The 22,674-nt window shown below is 45.7% G+C and overlaps 1 protein-coding gene across 1 annotated transcript; it reads left to right on the top strand.

Moving 5' to 3' along the window:
- Nucleotides 1-20,479: 20,479 nt before the first annotated feature.
- On the top strand, nucleotides 20,480-22,638 carry LOC125519843. The gene is made up of 4 exons (XM_048684623.1): nucleotides 20,480-20,614; nucleotides 20,755-20,896; nucleotides 22,032-22,156; nucleotides 22,243-22,638. Exons 2-4 carry the CDS (start codon nucleotides 20,765-20,767, stop codon nucleotides 22,379-22,381), a joined length of 396 nt encoding a protein of 131 aa, XP_048540580.1. The 5' UTR covers nucleotides 20,480-20,614; nucleotides 20,755-20,764; the 3' UTR covers nucleotides 22,382-22,638.
- Nucleotides 22,639-22,674: the final 36 nt, after the last annotated feature.

The raw sequence follows: 22,674 nt of genomic DNA, 5'->3' as shown, positions 1-22,674 counted from the left end.
TACAGAGCTCCCACTCACTTTCTTGTAAATGCAGGCTTCTCCATAAGTCTGCGTAAACCCAAACGCTTTGATCATCTCATCAAAACGAATGTTCCAACTCCGAGATGCTTGCACCAGCCCATAAATCGAGCGTTGGAGCTTGCACACCTTGTCAGCATTCTTAGGATCGACAAAACCTTCCAGCTGCATCATATACAATTCTTCCTTAAGGAAACCATTAAGGAATGCCGTTTTGACGTCCATTTGCCATATCTCATAATCATAGAATGCGGAAATTGCTAACATGATTCGGACGGACTTCAGCTTCGCTACGGGTGAGAAAGTCTCATCGTAGTCAACCCCTTGAACTTGTCGATAACCCTTAGCGACAAGACGAGCTTTATAGATGGTCACATTACCATCCACATCTGTCTTCTTCTTAAAGATCCATTTATTTTCTATGGCTCGCCGATCATTGGGCAAGTCAGTCAAAGTCCATACTTCGTTTTCATACATGGATCCTATCTCGGATTTCATGGATTCCAGCCATTTGTCGGAATTTGGGCCCGCCATCGCTTCTTCATAGTTCGAAGGTTCACCGTTGTCTAACAACATGATTTCCAAGACAGGGTTGCCGTACCACTCTGGTGCGGAACGTGTCCTCGTGGACCTACGAAGTTCAGTAGCAACTTGATCTGAAGTTTCATGATCATCATCATTAACTTCCTCTCTAGTCGGTGCAGGCACCTCAGGAACATTTTCTTGAGCTGCGCCACTTACTGGTTCTAGAGGTAATACTTCATCAAGTTCTACTTTCCTCCCACTTATTTATTTGGAGAGAAACTCTTTCTCTAGAAAGGATCCATTCTTGGCAACAAAGATCTTGCCTTCGGATCTAAGGTAGAAGGTATACCCAATAGTTTCTTTAGGGTATCCTATGAAGACGCATTTTTTCGATTTGGGTTCGAGCTTTTTAGGTTGAAGTTTCTTGACATAAGCATCGCATCCCCAAACTTTTAGAAACGACGGCTTAGGTTTCTTCCCAATCCATAATTCATACGGCGTCGTCTCAACGGATTTCGATGGAGCCCTATTTAAAGTGAATGCGGCAGTCTCTAAAGCATAGCCCCAAAATGACAGCGGTAGATCGGTAAGAGACATCATAGATCGCACCATATCCAATAGAGTGCGATTACGATGTTCGGACACATCATTACACTGAGGTGTTCCAGGCGGCGTGAGTTGTGGAACTATTCCACATTTCCTTAAGTGTGTGCCAAATTCGTGACTCAAGTAATCTCCCCCACGATCTGATCGCAAGAACTTGATTTTCCTGTCACGTTGATTCTCGACCTCACTCTGAAATTCCTTGAACTTTTCAAAGGTCTCAGACTTGTGTTTCATTAATTAGACATATCCATATCTACTCAAGTCATCAGTGAGGGTGAGAACATAATGATAGCCACCGCGAGCCTCAACACTCATTGAACCGCACACATCAGTATGTATGATTTCCAATAAGTTGGTTGCTCGCTCCATTGTTCATGAGAATGAGTCTTGGTCATTTTACCCATGAGGCATGGTTCGCACGTGCCAAATGGTTCGTAATCAAGAGACTCCAAAAGTACATCTGCATGGAGCTTCTTCATGCGTTTGACACCTATGTGACCAAGGCGCCAGTGCCACAAGTCTGTGGGACTATCATTATCAACCTTACATCTTTTGGTATTCACACTATGAATATGTGTAACATTACGCTCGAGATTCATTAAGAATAAACCATTCACCAGCGGAGCATGACCATAAAACATATCTCTCATATAAATAGAACAACCATTATTCTCGGATTTAAATGAGTAGCCATCTCGAATTAAACAAGATCCTGATACAATGTTCATGCTTAAAGCTGGCACTAAATAACAATTATTGAGGTTTAAAACTAATCCCGTAGGTAAATGTAGAGGCAGCGTGCCGACGACGATCACATCGACCTTGGAACCATTCCCGACGCGCATCGTCACCTCGTCCTTCGCCAGTCTCCGCTTATTCCGCAGCTCCTGCTTTGAGTTACAAATGTGAGCAACCGCACCGGTATCAAATACCCAGGAGCTACTACGAGTACCAGTAAGGTACACATCAATTACATGTATATCACATATACCTTTAGTGTTGTCGGCCTTCTTGTCCGCTAAGTATTTGGGGCAGTTCCGCTTCCAGTGACCACTTCCCTTGGAATAAAAACACTCAGTCTTAGGCTTGGGTCCATTCTTTGACTTCTTCCCGGCAACTTGCTTACCGGGCGTGGCAACTCCCTTGCCGTCCTTCTTGAAGTTCCTTTTATCCTTGCCTTTCTTGAACTTAGTGGTTTTATTCACCATCAACACTTGATGTTCCTTTTTGATTTCCACCTCCGCTGATTTCAGCATAGAATATACCTCAGGAATTGTCTTTTCCATCCCCTGCATATTGAATTTCATCACAAAGCTCTTGTAGCTCGGTGGAAGCGACTGAAGGATTCTGTCAATGACCGCGTCATCCGGGAGATTAACTCCCAGCTGAGTCAAGCGGTTATGCAACCCAGACATTTTGAGTATGTGCTCACTGACAGAACTGTTTTCCTCCATCTTACAACTGAAGAACTTGTCGGAGACTTCATATCTCTCGACCCGGGCATGAGCTTGGAAAACCATTTTCAGCTCTTCGAACATCTCATATGCTCCGTGTCGCTCAAAACACTTTTGGAGCCCTGGTTCTAAGCTGTAAAGCATGCCGCACTGAACGAGGGAGTAATCATCAGCACGTGACTGCCAAGCGTTCATAACGTCTTGGTTCTCTGGGATGGGTGTGTCACCTACCGGTGCTTCTAGGACATAATATTTCTTGGCAGCTATGAGGATGATCCTCAGGTTCCGGACCCAGTCCGTATAGTTGCTGCCATCATCTTTCAGCTTGGTTTGCTCTAGGAACGCATTGAAGTTGAGGACAACGTGGGCCATTTGATCTACAAGACATATTGTAAAGATTTTAGACTAAGTTCATGATAATTAAGTTCATCTAATCAAATTATTCAATGAAGTCCCACTCAGATAGACATCCCTCTAGTCATCTAAGTGAAACATGATCCGAGTAAACTAGGCTGTGTCCGATAATCACGTGAGACGGACTAGTCAACATCGGTGAACATCTTCATGTTGATCGTATCTTCTATACGACTCATGCTCGACCTTTCGGTCTTCCGTGTTCCGAGGCCATGTCTGTACATGCTAGGCTCGTCAAGTTAACCTAAGTGTATTGCGTGTGTAAATCTGGCTTACACCCGTTGTATTCGAACGTTAGAATCTATCACACCCGATCATCACGTGGTGCTTTGAAACAACGAACCTTCGCAATGGTGCACAGTTAGGGGGAACACTTTCTTGAAATTATTACGAGGGATCATCTTATTTAAGCTACCATCGTTCTAAGCAAATAAGATGTAAAACATGATAAACATCACATGCAATCAAATAGTGACATGATATGGCCAATATCATTTGCTCCTTTTGATCTCCATCTTCGGGGCTTCATGATCATCGTTGTCACCGGCATGACACCATGATCTCCATCATCGTGTCTTCTTGAGGTTGTCTCGTCATCTATTACTTCTACTACTATGGCTAACGCTTTAGCAATAAAGTAAAGTAATTACATGACGTTTATGTTGACACGCAGGTCATAAATAAATAAAGACAACTCCTATGGCTCCTACCGGTTGTCATACTCATCGACATGCAAGTCGTGATTCCTGTTACAAGAACATGATCAATCTCATACATCACATACATCATTCATCACATCCTTTTGGCCATATCACATCACAAGGCACACGCTGCAAAAACAAGTTAGACGTCCTCTAATTGTTGTTGCAAGTTGTTACGTGGCTGCTATAGGTTTCTAGCAAGAACGTTTCTTACCTACGCCAAAACCACAACGTGATATGCCAATTTCTATTTACCCTTCATAAGGACCCTTTTCATCGAATCCGATCCGACTAAAGTGGGAGAGACAGACACCCGCCAGCCACCTTATGCAACTAGTGCATGTCAATCGGTGGAACCAGTCTCATGTAAGCGTACGTGTAAGGTCGGTCCGGGCCGCTTCATCCCACGATGCCGCCAAATCAAGATAAGACTAGTAACGGCAAGCAAATTGACAATATCCACGCCACAACTGTTTAGTGTTCTACTCGTGCATAGAAACTACGCATAGACCTAGCTCATGATGCCACTTTGGGGAACGTAGCAGAATTTTAAAATTTTCTACACATCACCAAGATCAATCTATGGAGTCATCTAGCAACGTGGGAGAGGGGAGTGCATCTACATACCCTTGTAGATCGCGCGCGGAAGCATTCAAGAGAACGGGGTTGATGGAGTCGTACTCGTCGTGATCCAAATCACCGATGACCTAGCGTCGAACGGACGGCACCTCCGCGTTCAACACACGTACGGTTGGGAAGACGTCTCCTCCAAATTGATCCAGCAAGGGGGAAAGAGAGGCTGATGAAAATCCAGCAGCATGACGGCGTGGTGGTGGAAGCAACGGTGATCTCGGCAGGGCTTCACCAAGCTCAGGGAGAGGGAGGTGTGTCACGGGAGGGAGAGGGAGGCGCCAGGGGCTAGGGTGCGGCTGCCCTCCCTCCCCCCACTATTTATAGGACCCCTATGGGGGCGCCGGCCCTAGGAGATTGAATCTCCAAGGGGGGGCGGCGGCCAAGGGGGGTGGAGTGCCCCCCAAGCCAAGTGGGGAGCCCCCACCCCTAGGGTTTCCAACCCTAGGCGCAGGGGAGGCCCATGGGGGGGGTGCACCAGCCCATTTGTGGCTGGTTCCCCTCCCACTTCAGCCCATGGGGCCCTTCGGGATAGGTGGCCCCACCCGGTGAACCCTCGGGACCCTTCCGGTGGTCCCGGTACAATACCGATTACCCCAAAAACCTTCCCGGTGGTCGAAACTTGACTTCCTATATATAAATATTCACCTCCGGATCAATCCGGAACTCTTCGTGACGTCCGGGATCTCATCCGGGACTCCAAAAAACTTTCAGGTTACCGTATACTAATATCTCAACAACCCTAGCGTCACCGAACCTTAAGTGTGTAGACCCTACGGGTTCGGGAGACACGCAGACATGACCGAGACGACTCTCCGGTCAATAACCAACAGCGGGATCTGGATACCCATGTTGGCTCCCACATCTTCCTCGATGATCTCATTGGATGAACCACGATGTCGAGGATTCAATCAATCCCGTATGCAATTCCCTTTGTCAATCGGTACGTTACTTGCTCGAGACACGATTGTCGGTATCCCAATACCTCGTTAAATCTCGTTACCGGCAAGTCACTTTACTCGTACTGTAATGCATGATCCCGTGATCAACCACTTGGTCACATTGAGCTCATTATGATGATGCATTACCGAGTGGGCCCAGAGATACCTCTCCGTCATACGGAGTGACAAATCCCAGTCTCGATTCATGCCAACCCAACAGACACTTTCGGAGATACCCATAGTGTACCTTTATAGTCACCCAGTTACGTTGTGACGTTTGGCACACCCAAAGCACTCCTACGGTATCCGGGAGTTGCACAATCTCATGGTCTAAGGAAATGATACTTGACATTCGGAAAAGCTATAGCAAACAAACTACACGCTCTTTGATCTATGCTTAGGATTGGGTCTTGTCCATCACATCATTCTCCTAATGATGTGATCCCGTTATCAATGACATCCAATGCCCATAGTCAGGAAACCATGACTATCTTTTGATCAACGAGCTAGTCAACTAGAGGCTCACTAGGGACGTGTTGTGGTCTATGTATTCACACATGTATTACGATTTCTGGATAACACAATTATAGCATGAACAATATACAATTATCACGAACAAAGAAATATAATAATAACCATTTTATTATTGCCTCTAGGGAATATTTCCAACAATTTCCCGGTTTTCAAATTTGATTTTATCAAATTTTGAAACGAGGATTTTTGGTTTTAATTATTTTTCTCTCCAAAAAATATTTCATACTAAAAATATATGAGGAGATATATGACTTCTCCAAGATAATTGAAATATTGGAGGAAAAATATTAAAATCAAATATTTGTTTTATTTGGATTTTTATTGCAATTTTGTTTGCATTAGCAAAATTGCACGTTTTCAAAATTGAATTTTAGGGCCAAGAAAATGTTCATCTCGTTCTAATATTTTATTTAGACGGTGAAAATTTATTTTGGCATTTTTTGATTTTTATTTATTTTTCTAGGATTTTATTTTTCTGTCGGCGGAATTGTTTTTTTAAGTTCCCGCGCCCGAACTGGGCCTAAGGCCCAGCCGAGCCAGGCCGGCCCCGCCGCCGCCGCTCCCTGTGCGCGCGCGCCGCCGCCGCCACTCGGACCGGAGTCCGAGTTGGACTCCGCCTCCGCCGCGCCTTGCCCCCTCCTCCAAGTCGCCGCCCCCGCCCCCTTTATATACGCCGCCGCCCCGAGCCCCAACACCACCACCACCGCCGCCAACCCCGCCCGCAGCCGCCGCCCCGCGCTCGCCGCCCGCCGCCGCCGCCCCGCCGCCGCCGCCGCCGCCGCCTAGCGCCGCCGCCGCCGCTTGCCGCCAAGCCCCGCCGCCCCGCGAGCCGCCCCGCACCCCGCCTCGCCGGACCTCTCGCCAGAGGTATCCGCCGGATCCGAGCCATCGGTTTTTTTAAAACCGTTCGATTTAATTTTTTTCGAAACCCTAGTATTCGTTTTTTAATAAATCGGTTTTTCTCCGGTTTATTTATTTAGCGAGCGTTCGCTCGTTCGTTCCTTTTAACGAACGCGTTCTTCGTTTAGATCCAGATAACGAACGTCCGTTTGTAATCTATTCATCGTTTTTTCTTTTATCGGATTTATTCCTCGATTTTTCTGATCGTGATTTCTGATCCGATCTTAGTTTATGTTTATCTTTTCGCTTGTTAGTCAGAATCAGGCAATTCAAGCGCCTAGAGTTTCGTCCCGAAACCCTCTTTCCGTTTAACCAACTCAAACAACTTTTTCCTACTGTAAAATTTGACCTGGTTTCAGATTAGTAAACGAAGCTTCTTTCTTTCGCCGTTTGAGTTTCGTTGCTCCGTTTGATTTGATTCCTTTTGCGAACCGGAGTTCTTAAGTTGAAACTTCTGGCCAACCCTCTTTTATTTGAGTTTTGCTTGTGCATCATTGCTTATTACTTATGTATGCTATTGTTTGCTTGCGATAGAACACCCGGAGTGCGAAGCGTGCTACTACGAGTCCCTAGGTTTCGCAGACCGTCAGCAAGGCAAGTAACACTTTGATCATACCCTTTTATCACCCAGTTTTTATGCATTAGTTCCAATCCTCAAACATTGCATGATTAGGATGTCATTAACTTGTGGGTTGGGAAGTAGTTGATGAGGTAGAACCTATTGCCCTGTTACATTCAAACCCTTGGGAGTTACTCTACCGTTGCTTATATTACTATGCTATGCTCGTAGACGTGGTTTGGGTTTGAGTGAAATCCATGACAGATGTGAGTTGTTAAATTAATGGTTCAACTTAAGGTGGCAACTTAATCAAACAACTGGGTGGATTGAGGCACCTGGAGTACCCAGTGTTGCCTGTATTTTTTTGGAAATCCCGGAGTACCCGTGTGATCTTCCTATGGACCGCCACCCAGGCTCAAAGGGAACTGAGATGATTCATGCTAGAAACTTCCGTGTGCAGCCACAAGCTATTATGGGCTCTAGCATAGTTGAGTAAGTTACGTGAAGCTCTTGAAGAGGCAGATCAGCAGGTAGTGGGATGTAGGTTTGGTATGGTCTGTCCGGAGTAGAGAGTTAATGTTTCTGAAAGACTGTTTCTCGGTCATCCGTTTCTCAAACACCCTCTAGTGCGAGAAATCCAACGGAGACGATCGAGTCTTGTGGGGAAAAGTGCGCAAACCTCTAGAGAGTGTACAATCTAATCATGGTTAGCCGTGTCCCCGATTATGGACAATTCTTGAGTATCTAGTACTTGGGTTATCACAAGTATCTCATCATGTTTAATTAATATTGTTGGGTTGTTAATCACTTTAATTGGGATTGAGTTGGAGGAACCTTCTCAATGTTGTTCAACCACCATGATAGTTAAATTAAAATCTATTCCTTTGTTGTAGGGAAAAATTGGCTTTTCGCAAAACTGTAACCATAGAGCTTTCCACCAGCCAAATATGCATGTAGTGATAGCATTATTCTGTTCTTGCTCTACTGTGATACCTTGCCAGCATATTCCATGTGCTGACCCATTTTCGGGCTGCAACGTGCTGAGTGTAGGACACGACCACTAAGATAAACCCTAGGTCACCCTTCTCTTCTCATTTCTGACTCCTCTCCATTTTCTACTCCTTGGGATGACGGAGATGAAGAACAAGTTTGCACAACCAGATGAAGACACACCTTTTGGACGCCACTTGAAGGAAGTCACTAGGTACTTGAACATTGGAATACCAAGCTTCACCGGGACGTACAACGCCACTTTACCTGAAGAGGAGCGTTGGATGATTCAAGTACAAGTTCCAGGAAGGACGTTGTCGCCAACTTTTAAACCCATAGAGTTTTCTTTCGAAGCACCCACCTGGAGTCTAGGCAAGAGCATGGCAGCCGACATTACCATGGGACGCATTGGAGAAGTTTACAACAGGGAGCTTCAGGACACTATTTTCCAAATATGTGGGTGCCGAGACGAGCAATGGGAAGTAATCAGCACCAGGAAGGATAAATCCAGTGCAGCTTTCATCCAGGATTTAAACCAGCACATCCGACGTCAGGAAAACCAGATGTGCGCGGACATGATGGACTTGAAGAAGGCGAAGACTAGGATCATTGAGCTGGAGGAAGAACTCAAGTTTACACGCGATGGATGTGAGGGGGAAATCAAGACACTACTGGAGAAGAATGACGACTTAGTCAAGAAGATTGGAGTATTCATGGGAGGACCAGCACCAATAGAAGAAGAACCCAAGCAGATACGCCCCGAGGACTACATCATCATCGACGACACCGATTCCGATCCTAGTGATGATGACTTTGAAGACGAAGCTGGAGACATCATGGAGTCTTCCACCGATCAAAATTTCTAGATGACTACCATATATTACTAGTATTCCCCCATGTATTTAGTAGTAGTTGAGCACTTGTGCGATAGTTCTAGATCGTTTGTATGCCCTTGCTTGATTGATTGAGTGAAATGATTGTGTTTGTCTCATGTGCATATGGGTAGTGTTTCCTCATTAGACCTGTTTTCTATTCTAAATCTCTTCCATCTAAACCCCTCAGATGCCTCCGAGACGTGACACCGGTTTTGCTTTCCCACAGGAGCTCACCCAGTTGATCCAGCAGCAGAATACTTTGATGCAATTGCTAGTTCAGAACCAGGGCAACAACAACAACAACAACAAACAACCCGCCGCCCGTGGACAACCTAGCCCGTTTTCTAAGGTTACAACCGCCGGTGTTTTCCAGTAGCACTGAGCCCATAGTTGCGGACGATTGGCTACGCCGTATTGGAAGGGAGTTGAGCACCGCAGGTTGCACAGATGCTGAGAGAGTGCGCTTTGCCGCACATCAATTGGATGGACTAGCAGCCTCATGGTGGGAGAATTACACAACCACTTTTCCTATAGCCAATGTCACTTGGGACCAGTTTTAGCAAGCTTTCCGCACAGCCCATGTCTCCATTAGACGCATAGTTCGGGACCCCCTACCCGAGATCCGCCGCTTTTGACACCGACATAGGTATATATAGGAGGAATAAGTACGTTGGTGGAGAAATAGGGGGCCCATGAGGGTGGAGGGCGCGCCTGGGGGGGGTAGGAGCGCCCCCTACCTCGTGGTCTCCCTGTTGGTTGCTTGACGTAGGGTCCAAGTCTCCTGGATCTTGTTCGTTCCAAAAATCACGTTCCCAAAGGTTCATTCCGTTTGGACTCCGTTTGATATTCCTTTTCTTCAAACCCTAAAATAGGCAAAAACAGCAATTCTGGGCTGGGCCTCCGGTTAATAGATTAGTCCCAAATAATATAAAAGTGGATAATAAAGCCCAATAATGTCCAAAACAGAAGATAATATTAGCATGGAGCAATCAAAAATTATAGATACGTTGGAGACGTATCACCGATGAATTGTGGGTTTATGATCAAGTTTATCTATGAACACTATTTGAATCTTCTCTGAATTCTTTTATGCATGATTGGTTATCTTTGCAAGTCTCTTCGAATTATCAGTTTGGTTTGGCCTACTAGATTGATCTTTCTTGCAGTGGGAGAAGTGCTTAGCTTTGGGTTCAATCTTGCGGTGTCCTTTCCCAGTGACAGTAGGGGCAGCAAGGCACGTATTGTATTGTTGCCATCGAGGATAACAAGATGGGGTTTTCATCATATTGCATGAGTTTATCCCTCTACATCATGTCATCTTGCTTAAAGCGTTACTCTGTTCTTATGAACTTAATACTCTAGATGCATGCTGGATAGCAGTCGATGTGTGGATTAATAGTAGTAGATGCAGGCAGGAGTCGGTCTACTTGTCTTGGACCTGATGCCTATATACATGATCATACCTAGATATTCTCATAACTATACCCAATTCTGTCAATTGCTCAACGGTAATTTGTTCACCCATCGTAAAATACTTATGCTCTTGAGAGAAGCCACTAGTGAAACCTATGGCCCCCGGGTCTATCTTCATCATATTAATCTTCCAATAGTTATTTATTGCTTTTATTTTACTTTGCATCTTTATCAGAAAAATACCAAAAATATTATCTTATCATATCTACTAGATATCACTCTCGTAAGTGACCGTGTAGGGATTGACAACCCCTTATCGCGTTGGTTGAGAGGATTTATTTGTTTTGTGTAGGTGCGAGGGACTCGCGCGTAGCCTCCTACTGGATTGATACCTTGGTTCTAAAAACTGAGCGAAATACTTACGCTACTTTGCTGCACCACCCTTTCCTCTTCAAGGGAAAACCAACGCAAGTGCTCAAGAGGTAGCAGGCGACGCCTCCAGTTCCAGCAATGTCCAGACCTCTCGCCCATCTAGGCGCGTCATCACAATCTGTAGAACGAAGCCCATCCCAAGCACCAGTCATATGATGAAGGGATTGTTCAAGGAATCGATCGGGTTGCACTACAGAGGATTGTTCATCTTCCTTCAGTGGAGGAACTTATATTTGGTTAGAGTTTGAGCCGGTTAGTTTAATTTTATTTCATTTTCGAATTCAATCTTCTTTGTGTCCTTTGTACTAGGGACGTCACCTTGCTATTGAAGGATACCGAGCAGAATTTTTTTCTTTAGGGAGAAGGATACTGAGGAGATATTTGATTCCAATTGGTGTTAAACATTGTTGCCAGTGTTCCCCCTCATGATAACTCCTGCATTCTTGACGAGTTAAGCCTTGGCCATACATCTTGAGGTTTTATCCTGCATGTAATAAACTTGCTGATTTCAAGTTCATGGCGAGATAGCATCACTCTCATTCATATATCTACTTAGTTAGTGAATAGTGTGCAGGGAGGAAAAATCTCAAAGAACATATTTTTATTTTTTGTGTTTTATGGACAGAGGAAAGATGATATGCCAAACTGATCTTAGAGATTATTTAACCAGCCACTGTGTCTTTTGGTATCACTGAAACTTGGTGGAGAGATGATACGTCTCCAACGTATCTATAATTTTTGATTGTTCCATGCTATTATATTATCCATCTTGGATGTTTTATATGCATTTATATGCTATTTTATATGATTTTTGGGACTAACCTATTAACCTAGAGCCCAGTGCCAGTTTCTGTTTTTTCCTTGTTTTTGAGTTTTACAGAAAAGGAATACCAAACGGAGTCCAATTGACGTGCCAATTTTTGATGATTTTTTATGGACCAAAAGAAGCCCCCGGAGTAAAAGAGTTGGGCCAGAAGAGTCCCAGGTAATCCACGAGGGTGGGGGCGCGCCCTACTCCCCGGGCACGCCGCCCTATCTCGTGGACGATTCGGGGACCCCCCTGACTTGTTCCCGATGCCAAAAATTCCTATAAATATAGAAACCTCCATAAAATAACCTAGATCCGGAGTTCCACCGCCGCAAGACTCTATAGCTACCGAAAACCAATCTAGACCCGTTTCGGCACCCTGCCGGAGGGGGGAATCCCTCTCCGGTGGCCATCTTCATCATCACGGCGCTCTCCATGACGAGGAGGGAGTAGTTCACCCTCGGGGCTGAGGGTATGTACGAGTAGCTATGTGTTTGATCTCTCTCTCTCTCTCTCTCGTGTTCTTGATTCGGCATGATCTTGATGTATCGCGAGCTTTCCTATTATAGTTGGATCTTATGATGTTTCTTCCCCTCTACTCTCTTGTAATGGATTGAGTTTTCCCTTTGAAGTTATCTTATCGAATTGAGTCTTTAAGGATTTGAGAACACTTGATGTATGTCTTGCATGTGCTTATCTGTGGTGACAATGGGATATTCACGTGATCCACTTGATGTATGTTTTGGTGATCAACTTGTGAGTTCCGTGACCTCGTGAACTTATGCATAGGGGTTGGCACACGTTTTTGTCTTGACTCTCCAGTATAAACTTTGGGGCACTCTTTGAAGTTCTTTGTGTTGGTTGAATAGATGAATCTGAGATTGTGTGATGCATATCGTATAATCATACCCACGGATACTTGAGGTGACATTGGATTATCTAGGTGACATTAGGGTTTTGGTTGATTTGTGTCTTAAGGTGTTATTCTAGTACGAACTCTAGGATAGATCGAACGAAAAGAATAGCTTCGTGTTATTTTACTACGGACTCTTGAATAGATCGATCAGAAAGAATAACTTTGAGGTGGTTTCATACCCTACAATAATCTCTTCGTTTGTTCCCCGCTATTAGTGACTTTGGAGTGACTCTTTGTTGCATGTTGAGGGATTGTTATATGATCCAACTATGTTATTATTGTTGAGAAAATTTTCACTAGTGAAAGTATGAACCCTAGGCCTTGTTTCAACGCATTGCAATACCGTTTGTGCTCACTTTTATCATTAGTTACCTTGCTAATTTTATATTTTTCAGATTACAAAAACCTATATCTACCATCCATATTGCACTTGTATCACCATCTCTTCGCCGAACTAGTGCACCAATACAATTTACCATTGTATTCGGTGTGTTGGGGACACAAGAAACTCTTTGCTATTTGCTTGTAGGGTTGTTTGAGAGAGACCATCTTCATCCTATGCCTCCCACGGATTGATAAACCTTAGGCCATCCACTTGAGAGAAATTTGCTACTGTCCTACAAACCTCTGCATTTGGAGGCCCAACAACGTCTACAAGAAGAAGGTTGTGTAGTAGACATCAAGAGGGAATATGCTTTAATTGGAAACCAAAAGTTTACCTTCAGGCCGAGACGTGTTTTATGTAACTCAGCTAATCTACCCACACCATGTACAATGGACTAAATCAGCTCAAAAAATTACTAATACACTATATACATATGAGTTCATGCTAATTTTAAAATACACTCAATCTAAAGACATATTACTACCAATCCATAACATTGAAGTGCACAAATAGATGGGTGCAACAACACGCACCATCAATGATATATTTTATATCTAAAAGCAACACTTAAACATACTAGCAGAGAAGACGAGATTCGGATTTAGAACACACCTCATCGGCCATGGATCTGTATTGGTGCTTTCAGTCTGGAAGATCACCGAAGCGAGCAGCTCGTCGTGTCTCACCTCACCGGTCGTCGGCTGCACCTCACTTGTCAGCCGAGGCGTGCAGCCTACAGGGGAGGCTCGACCACTTGGGGGCGGGAGTCGAGCTGTCGAGGGGCGGTCAGACGGGAGAGTCGGGAGGAGCGGCCGGACGGGAGGGGCCGTCAGGGCGGAGTGTCGGGAGGAGCAGCCAGACAGGAGCAGCCAGCTACTGCAACTAGGGTTGCTACCGCGTGCACTGTGGCTTGTGGGTGTGGGGAACAAGATCCATCTGCGGCTGCGGGAGAAGTGAATGGCTGATAGCCTAATTGCTAATTGGGCTGGGCCAGCATCCCAGTCAACTGAACCAAGGCAAGGGGCCAAGCGGGGCCCGTCTACTTTTCGGTTAGTTGGTTAATACCGATCGCCGTCACTTTCCAACCGATGCAACCGGCTTCAGCGGTTCCTGATTTGTGAATCGTACCGCTAACCAAGAACCAGACTAACCAGCTGTGTGGTTACGATTCAGTTAATTTCGGTTTGGTTTCTCGGTTCGGTAACCAAACTCCCAGGGCTAGCCACAACAACCACTTGTATGATGGCATTGCAATATTCATGGTTTTCACTAACATGATTGAATAATTGTGTGCTCATGGAATTATTTCAATGCTAAGTAATAGATGCCTATGTGTGTCTTTCCAAAATGTAGTTCCTCCAAAGGGGGAAAAAGAGGGAAAAGAGTTGAAAGAAGAAAGAAAAAGAGAGTAGGGTGTTTCATGTTTATTGTGCGTTAGAAAATTTGATGCGTGAGTCCCGCTCCAAATTTCAACTCATTTAGACATATGAGCAGCTATCAGAAAAAGACAAATCAGGCCAAAACAATACATGAACAATAAACTTTTTCACAGACCCTCAATTTGTCTTTTATGCTGAGAGCTCCTCAGATGTCCAAATGATTTGAAAATTGGAGCAGATCTCATGCATCAAATTGTATACCTCACCATTTTTTGGTTTTTTATTCTTTCTAGTATTTTTTTTGATTTTTTTCCGTCCACACGCAGATTTTTTTTGAGACAAACTCCGAAGCTTTTTATTCCGACGTCACAATGTTTACAAGGATGAAAGAGAGACCGTCCGACTGTCCCAACCAAACATGTCGGCCAGCCGGAAGGGATAATGCATGCTTCGCGAGCTTGTGAGCCTCGATATTCGAGCTCCTAAATTCGTGAGAAATATTACAGACTTGGAAAGATAGTGTATGCTCTATTATTTCATGTATGATCGCACCATACTCTGTTGGATTCTTCTCCTGGATATCTTGTACCACCACCTTCGCATCATAGGCCACCTGGATGTTTGCCACGTTCAAATCATCAGCTAGAGCTAGAGCCTCCCTGATCGCCATGCATTCAAGAGTCGCAGGTTCTGATATACCTCTGAAGACCACTGCCGAGGCTCCCAAGAAGTGTCCGCTTGGATCTCTAGAAATCGCTGCTACAGCTCCTTGTCCTCTTCCTCTCCCCACTGCAGCATCAACATTAAACTCTGCTAGCCCTCCAGGTGGAGCGATCCAACCTGATCGTCGTGGCGCAGGTCTTGCACTCTGCGTCGATTTGATGGACTGTAGTGCGTTGAGTTCATTCACGTATGAGTGTACAAATGCTTGAACAGAAGATGGGCTTTGATAGATATGCTCATAAATAGCCTTGCGGCATGCTCCCCACAGTGCCCACAGAGTGACCACAAAGTTTGTAAACTCATCATGAGATAGCGCCTCTCGCATGAAGAAAAGCCACCTCTTCGGATCTAGTTCCTCGTTTCTGTTCAGCACATCAATTATATGTTCAGAAGACAGCGCCCATGTGCTTCGAGAAACAGTGCAGTTTAACAGCGCGTGTCTCCAAGTTTCTTCGGCTCCGCATAGGCAACACGCGGCCGAATCCACCATGTTTCGGTGATGCAAAAGTGCAGCCGTCGGAGTGGTACGCCTAGCAAATCTCCACATGAAGACCTTGAGCTTCGATGGTACCTTGATTCCCCAATGTTTGTCCAACCATCGCCATCTGCGTGTGTGTGAGAAGACCCATCTTGTTCATATAACCAAGCTTCATGACTTAATTTCCTCTGCTGAATCATCCTATAGGCGGTTCTCACCGAGAATATCCCCCGCCTATCTTCGCTCCATGCCCAAAAGTCGTCAATCTGTCTGGTGCAAAGAGGGATCTGCAAAATTGCCTTCGCATCAATTGGTATAAAGGTTGACTGAACTAGCTGTTCGTTCCACGAGGATGTAGCGTGGTTGATTAGTTCTGAAACTCTCTGTGGAGGATGTTGGATAAGAGATGTGATCGATCTCTTTATAAGTGAGCGAGGTAGCCAATTGTCAAACCATATGTCGGTAATTTCACCGTTGCCAATTCTCCTTACTAGTCCTTGCACCATAATGTCTCTCCCGTCCAGAATAGCCCGCCAGATCTGTGATGGATGGTGGCCCAACTCTGCTTCAAACAAAGATACATCCGGGAAATAAACACTCTTGAGAATGCGTGCGCTCAAGGATGTAGGGTGTTGGAGCAGAAGCCATGCCTGTTTGGACAGTAGTGCCAAGTTAAAAATTTCCAAGTCCCTAAAGCCAAGACCACCAAGATGGTTAGGCTTCATCATCTCGTCCCAGGATACCCAGCTTGGCTTACGCTTCCCTTGCTTACTCCCCCACCAAAACTGCCTGATTAAGGAAGTGACACTCTCACATAAACCCCTTGGCAGGCGGAAACACGACATAGAAAACACCGGTATCGACTGCGCAACTGACTTGATAAGCACTTCCTTTCCCACAGCTGACAATATTTTTTCCATCCAGTCTCTGATCTTTTCCCATACTCGGTCTCTCAAGTATCTGAAAGTTCCATTCTTTGAGTGCCCAATATCCGTAGGCATCCCCAAATACCTGTCGCTGAGGGATTCATTCTGGACATCCAAAGTGGTTTTGATGCTTTCTCTCATACCCCGCGGACAGCCTCTACTGAAGAAGATAGATGATTTCTCGTGATTTATGCGCTGTCCTAAAGCCAAACAGTAGCGGTCCAACAGGTTTGATACTGCAACAACCCCTTCAACACTCGATTTAAACATCAGCAGACTATCATCAGCGAAAAGGAGATGGTTCACGACGGGCGCCGTGGGAGCCACCTTGATCCCTTCTAGCTGAGACGACGAAGAACTGGATTTCAGTAGGCACGAAAGGCCCTCTGGTGCGATTAAAAAGAGGTATGGGGATATCAGATCTCCCTGCCGAATTCCTCTGGACGGATAAAAGGTGTCAAGTCTCTCACCATTAAAAAGTACTGAGAACGATACTGACCGCACCATGTTCATAATGATTTGTACCCATGCTGGAGCGAAACCCAGCTTGATCATTATCGCCTGCAAGTAGTCCCACTCTAGTCTGTCGTATGCTTTCATCATATCGAGCTTTAGGGCACAAAAACTATTAACCTTGGCTTTGCTGCGCTTCATAAAGTGGAGACACTCATAAGCACTGATGATGTTATCTGTAATATGTCTTCCAGGCACAAAGGCCGACTGCTCCTCTGAAATAATCTCTGGGAGAACCAGCTTCAACCTGTTTGCAATCACCTTGGACGCGATCTTGTATAACACATTGCATAAGCTAATCGGCCGGAATTGAGTTAGCACAGATGGATTCATTACCTTAGGGATGAGAACCAAAACAGTATCATTAATACTTTCTGCACTCTCCTCTCCCCGAATTATCCTTAGCACAACCTCCGTCACCTCAGCGCCACATAACTCCCAATGATGTTGATAGAAATGAGCTGGAAAACCATCGGGGTCGGGCGCTTTGGTTGGAAACATCTGAAAGAGGGCTGTCTTAACTTCATCCTCCCTGTATGGTGCAACGAGAAGATCGTTCATCTCTGCTGAGACCTTAGTTGGTACACAATTGAGAACGGTTTCCATGTTGCTAACTCCCTCCGAAGTATAAAGAGATTTATAAAAATCATGTACCATTGCTTTGAGTTCCTCCGGGTCATCAGTCAGAGTCCCCAGAGAGTTTTGCAGGGCCTTAATCATATTTTTCTTCCTCCTAATGCTTGCTCTCAAGTGAAAGAACTTCGTGTTCCTGTCACCCGCCGTGAGCCACTCAACCCTGGACCGCTGCCTCCATAAGATTTCCTCCCGATGATAAAGCTCTACTAGATTTTCATTAATCTTCAGCTCAGCATGAGAAGGTGCAGTTCTGCATGGGTCCGCCCGAAGTTTCTCCAACTCCCCTTTTAACCTTTTAATTTCTTTCCGCACATTACCAAAGGTCTCATTATTCCAGCGCCCCAAATCAAGTGATATCGCCTGTAGCTTAGCTCGTAAGCCTTCTGCTCCATTACTAACTCCGCCTCCCGTCCATGCAGATGTAATAGTATTGCTCAAGGTTTCATGCCCTTCCCACATGACTTCATACCTGAAGGGTTTCTGCTGCCAACTGCTTTGCTGATATCTATTCAGGCGCATTAAAATTGGACAGTGATCAGAAGTCGCCGTCGTCAAGTGTGTCAAATCTGCTAATGGAAATCTTGCTCGCCAATCACCACTGACCAGCGCGCGATCCAGTCGGACCCTAGTGTAGGATCCTCCCCTTACCTTCTTTTCAAAAGTCCAAAAACGGCCATTATAGCCTATGTCCAGGAACACGCACACGTCTACTACCTCCCGAAAACTCTGTATCTGTGCGTTGCTCCGTTGTCCCACTCCCTCATGCTCCTCGGGACGCAAAACTTCATTGAAATCACCAAGGCAAAGCTAGGGGAGGTTGCATGAAGAGCTAATGTTTTTCAGGGTGTCCCACGTTTTGTAACGTAAGTGGGTTTGTGCTTCGCCATACACTACTGTGGATCTCCAAGGATCAGGCCCCTCCTCCACAATAGAGCAATCTATATGGTAATCCGAATAACCAAGAATTTCAACTTTTATTTCATTGTTCCAAAAAATACCAATACCTCCACTTCTACCTCGACTGTCAATTGCAAAACTATTGTCATAACCAAAAGTGCCAGCTAGTGATTCTACCCTCGAGCCTTCTATCTGAGTTTCGACGATACATAAGAGGGTAGGGGTAAATTTGTTCACAAACTCGCGAACCTCTCGAACTGTCGCAGCTTTACCCACGCCCCGACAGTTCCAACATAGAACACTCATTGGACCCGGCGGTGCTCCTCGAAGGAGCCCGCCAAATTCTTCACAGTTGATGCTGACACGTCTGAGTCTTCTCCCGCCTTCTTGGTTCTCTTCAGGTCCCTATGTGGTGGGGGGCTGACTGCTGTTATACCCGCAGGCACAATCGCAAGTGAGTTAGCATCTGCATGTGCCGTTTCTGAATTCTGGCGAGGCATGGGGTGTTTGGTTCCCAGCTCGGCTCCCGCGTTCCTCTTCCTACTCCAGTCCTCCATCTCTGCGTCGCTAGCCGCCTTGCTTGGGTCATAATCCTGGGCTGTTCCGTGCACCTGTCTCTCTATCATAACATCTCTGCCCTCCTCACATCGGCCACTTGAGCGCCCCCCAACACGGCCACCTCTGCGGCCACCTCGCTGGCTACGGCCTTCTCCCGGGCCCCTTCCATTGCGCATGACCCAGTTAGCTCGGAGATCCTTGAACACAAGGGCTGACGGAGGGTGAACGCCACTGCCGTGTTCCTTAAACTGGTGACCAAGCATACCACATACAGCACACCAGTCGGGAAGCCTCTCGTACTTGACTCTGTATATCTGTCTCTTCTCCTCCCTAATCATAGAGACCGCATTCTTTAGAGGGTTGTTGACGTTGATTCTAACCCACACTCGCTGGAAGTTGCCGACAAAGTCATGTGAGTTAGGTTCAGAGAAGAGAACCTCTCCCACTTTTGCTGCCAAAGGAGCCACTAGATGGGCATACAACTCTGGTACATCATGGATTTGGATCCATATGTTGATTGTCTCAAGTTTCATAGTGGACGGCTTCGTTATCCCATCATATGGCAGCAGAATCACCGCATCTCCCCTGAAATTCCATGGGCCGTCATTCATAACTCTCTCCCAATCACCTAAGCAAGTGAATGTGACCGTATACAAGTTGTCCTCCAGAGGCTTGAACCCGGCCTCCTGCGCAATATCCCATGCCGATCTCATGTTTCTGAAAAACCAAGTCTGGCTGTAGGTTTTGAAGGTGTTAAACCTAGCTAGGGCTACCCATCTTGGCCCCTCCGGCGGCATAGGTTGCTCATCGAAGACCACGTCGTCCAAGTCCTCCTCCTTCAATCCCAACTCCTTCATCAACTGCTCGACATCACTGATCCCGGAGGAACTAACTCCGGAATTCTCCATGAATACTCTCACCCGAAGAACAAATCGGGTAACTTGATGGGGAACCCTAGTTTCCGCCGCCCCCTTCCTTGCCACTGGCGAGACGACAACCCTGGGAGGCCGCCCCCTCCTTGCCGCGTCGAGAACGGGGTTTGATCGGTGGTAGGGAAAAAAGCTCGACGGCGGCGAAGATCGCCCCGGGAGAACTCGGCGAAACCCTAACTAGAGGGAAGTATTCAGTATCAGGTCCGCATGCAGATGAGCTCGCGTGCAGAGATGGATTTTCGGAAAAAAGGAACCTACCGAAATCTCCACAGTTGGGCCGAAAAAGTCCAAGATCAAGAGCTGCACTGGGCCGGGCCTGCTCGCAAGATTATATGTTGGCGCACCGCACCGCACCGCACCTCCCGGACAGCGCTAAAAACCGCTCTCCCCACCCAATTTCCCCTTCTTCTCGGTGGAGGCGAACGACGAACCCTAACCGCGCGAGGAATAAGGAGTGCCCAGACCCGCAAGGTACGCTCACCAAATCCCAGCGAAATTTCCAGTCTGCAATCCAATCGATGGTTTGTGTGTGGGGTGGGGGTGGGGGTAGCGGCCGGCGGTGGTGATTCGTGACGGACTTTTTATCCTAATGCATAACCAATTGTTCGCAGGACGGCGACGATGGCGGCGGTTCGGTGCGCGGCGAGGAGCCTCGGTGGCTCACTGCTCCAGCGAACGCAGGCGGCGGTCGCGGAGGAGGGACGCCGGCTCGTGCCAAGCAGGTTCATGCGCTCCCGCCAGCTCTCCACCAAGGTATCTGAACCAAAATTTGCATATTTTTTCACATGATCTATCTCACGTCATCCACGATGTAGCCAGCCATAATCGAATTCTTTGCAATCGAAACAGCAGCATGCGTGTGTCTCTTGTATTGGCTACTACTAGAAACAAGAGCAAAGTTACTTACTTAGCGTCATCATGTATACCAGTACTTGTTTTAACCTGACCTGAACCTATACATCCTGACCTAGTGCTGCTTGTAGCAACAGGAGGTACTGCATGCTAATCATATCATTAGGCAACCTTATCGGTTGATCTGATCATGAATTTTTATGCATAAGATCGATTGATGTTGTGTTGCTGATGTTTTGATATCTTGAACCATCTCCTCTTCTTCTTGCTTCACTTACTAGTTAGTACTCCCTCTGTAAAGAAATACAGAGTATAAGATCGTTTAGATCACTATATTAGTGATATAAACGGTCTTATATTTCTGTACTAGTCAATAGTTTGTTTCCAAAGCACACACGCTCACACTGCCAATTGATCCACTAGCCCAACATGATTTATGTTCTCACGACATCAAGGATCGATGTAGCCTGTGATAATTGAATTATGTGCAATTGAAACAGCAACACACATGTGTCTCTTGTATTACCTACCATAAAAAATGAGCAAAATTACTTGCTTATCATGGTCATACTAGTCTAACCTGACGCCTGACGAACTAGCAACAGGACTACATTGGAATCATATCACTAAGCAACCTTATTTTCCTGGTTGATCGGAGCATGACTTTTTACTCACCCCTTTAGCAAATACTCCGTTATTACTTGTCGCTCAAATGGATGTATCTAACATTTAAATACATCTAGATACATTCATTTGAGCGACAAATAGTTTCGGACGGAGGTAGTAATTAATTGCATCACATAAAGATGGATGTTGCTGTGGTTTCGCATCTTCTTCTGCTTCATGCACATCCTAGCTAGTATGATTCTGTGACATCATTTGTCCAAATCGGGCAAGTGTGATTCTGTGACTAGTAGCTACACGTGCACCATGCTTTCTTAACTGACAGACAAGACATTATCCTTCTTAATTATTTACCAGCCACAGTCAGCGCTTGTACTTAATGATTGATGATGCAAAGTGTGTATAAATCCAGCATGCTGGCAAGATCCCGAAGGAACTGGAGCCGTCTGAAGTGGACGCTCAGTATAAGCTGGCGAGGGCGAAGCTGGGTGCAACGTTAGATAAGTTGGAGAAGGAACAGGCAGATAAGACTATGTTGTACGTAGAGGATCAAACTTGATATATGTTGTACGACAGGAGTTGGTACATATATTCTCATTTGACCTACCTCGTTCTACCTGCAGGCGCTTGAAATCCATCGGACGTGCGGTTGACGGCGTGATCAATGGAGTTGTCAAGTTGGCAGCTTTCTGTATGGTTACTGCTGTTGCTTTTGGTGGCGAAGGGGTAGAAGCACAGGCTGTTACCAAGGGAAGCCAGTGAAGACAAGATGGAACAATGAGAACCAAAGATGGCCCAGCTTGTTTTAAGTTCAATTATGACCTCTGCAGTTTGGCTATCATGTTATTATATCTCTTATCTGTCTATCTAGTGAGTACTGTAGATTGATCCGAACATACTTGCGTAACTGGTATGGTCACTGGCATGCATGGTTGGTGTTATTGGCTTCTGTCTTGAAGTGATTGTAATCAACTTAGAAGTGTTCACTTTCTGAAACTAATTGTGTGACGTCTTGTACAGATCCTTTCACTTCATGACTGCCCTGTTTTTTTTTT

The sequence above is a fragment of the Triticum urartu genome, chromosome 1 (assembly GCF_003073215.2).
Source record: "Triticum urartu cultivar G1812 chromosome 1, Tu2.1, whole genome shotgun sequence".
In the NCBI taxonomy this organism is placed as follows: Eukaryota; Viridiplantae; Streptophyta; class Magnoliopsida; order Poales; family Poaceae; genus Triticum; species Triticum urartu.
The sequence above is the reverse complement of the archived record's forward strand: the minus strand, read 5'-3'. Positions and strand labels throughout refer to the sequence as shown.

Excerpts from the sequence above, each read along its gene's own strand:
- LOC125519843 (XM_048684623.1), top strand. The coding sequence starts at position 20,765 with ATGGCGGCGGTTCGGTGCGCGGCGAGGAGCCTCGGTGGCTCACTGCTC. Across the intron at positions 20,897-22,031 it reads CCCGCCAGCTCTCCACCAAG|CATGCTGGCAAGATCCCGAA; the intron begins GTATCTGAACCA and ends GTATAAATCCAG. Across the intron at positions 22,157-22,242 it reads CAGGCAGATAAGACTATGTT|GCGCTTGAAATCCATCGGAC; the intron begins GTACGTAGAGGA and ends TTCTACCTGCAG.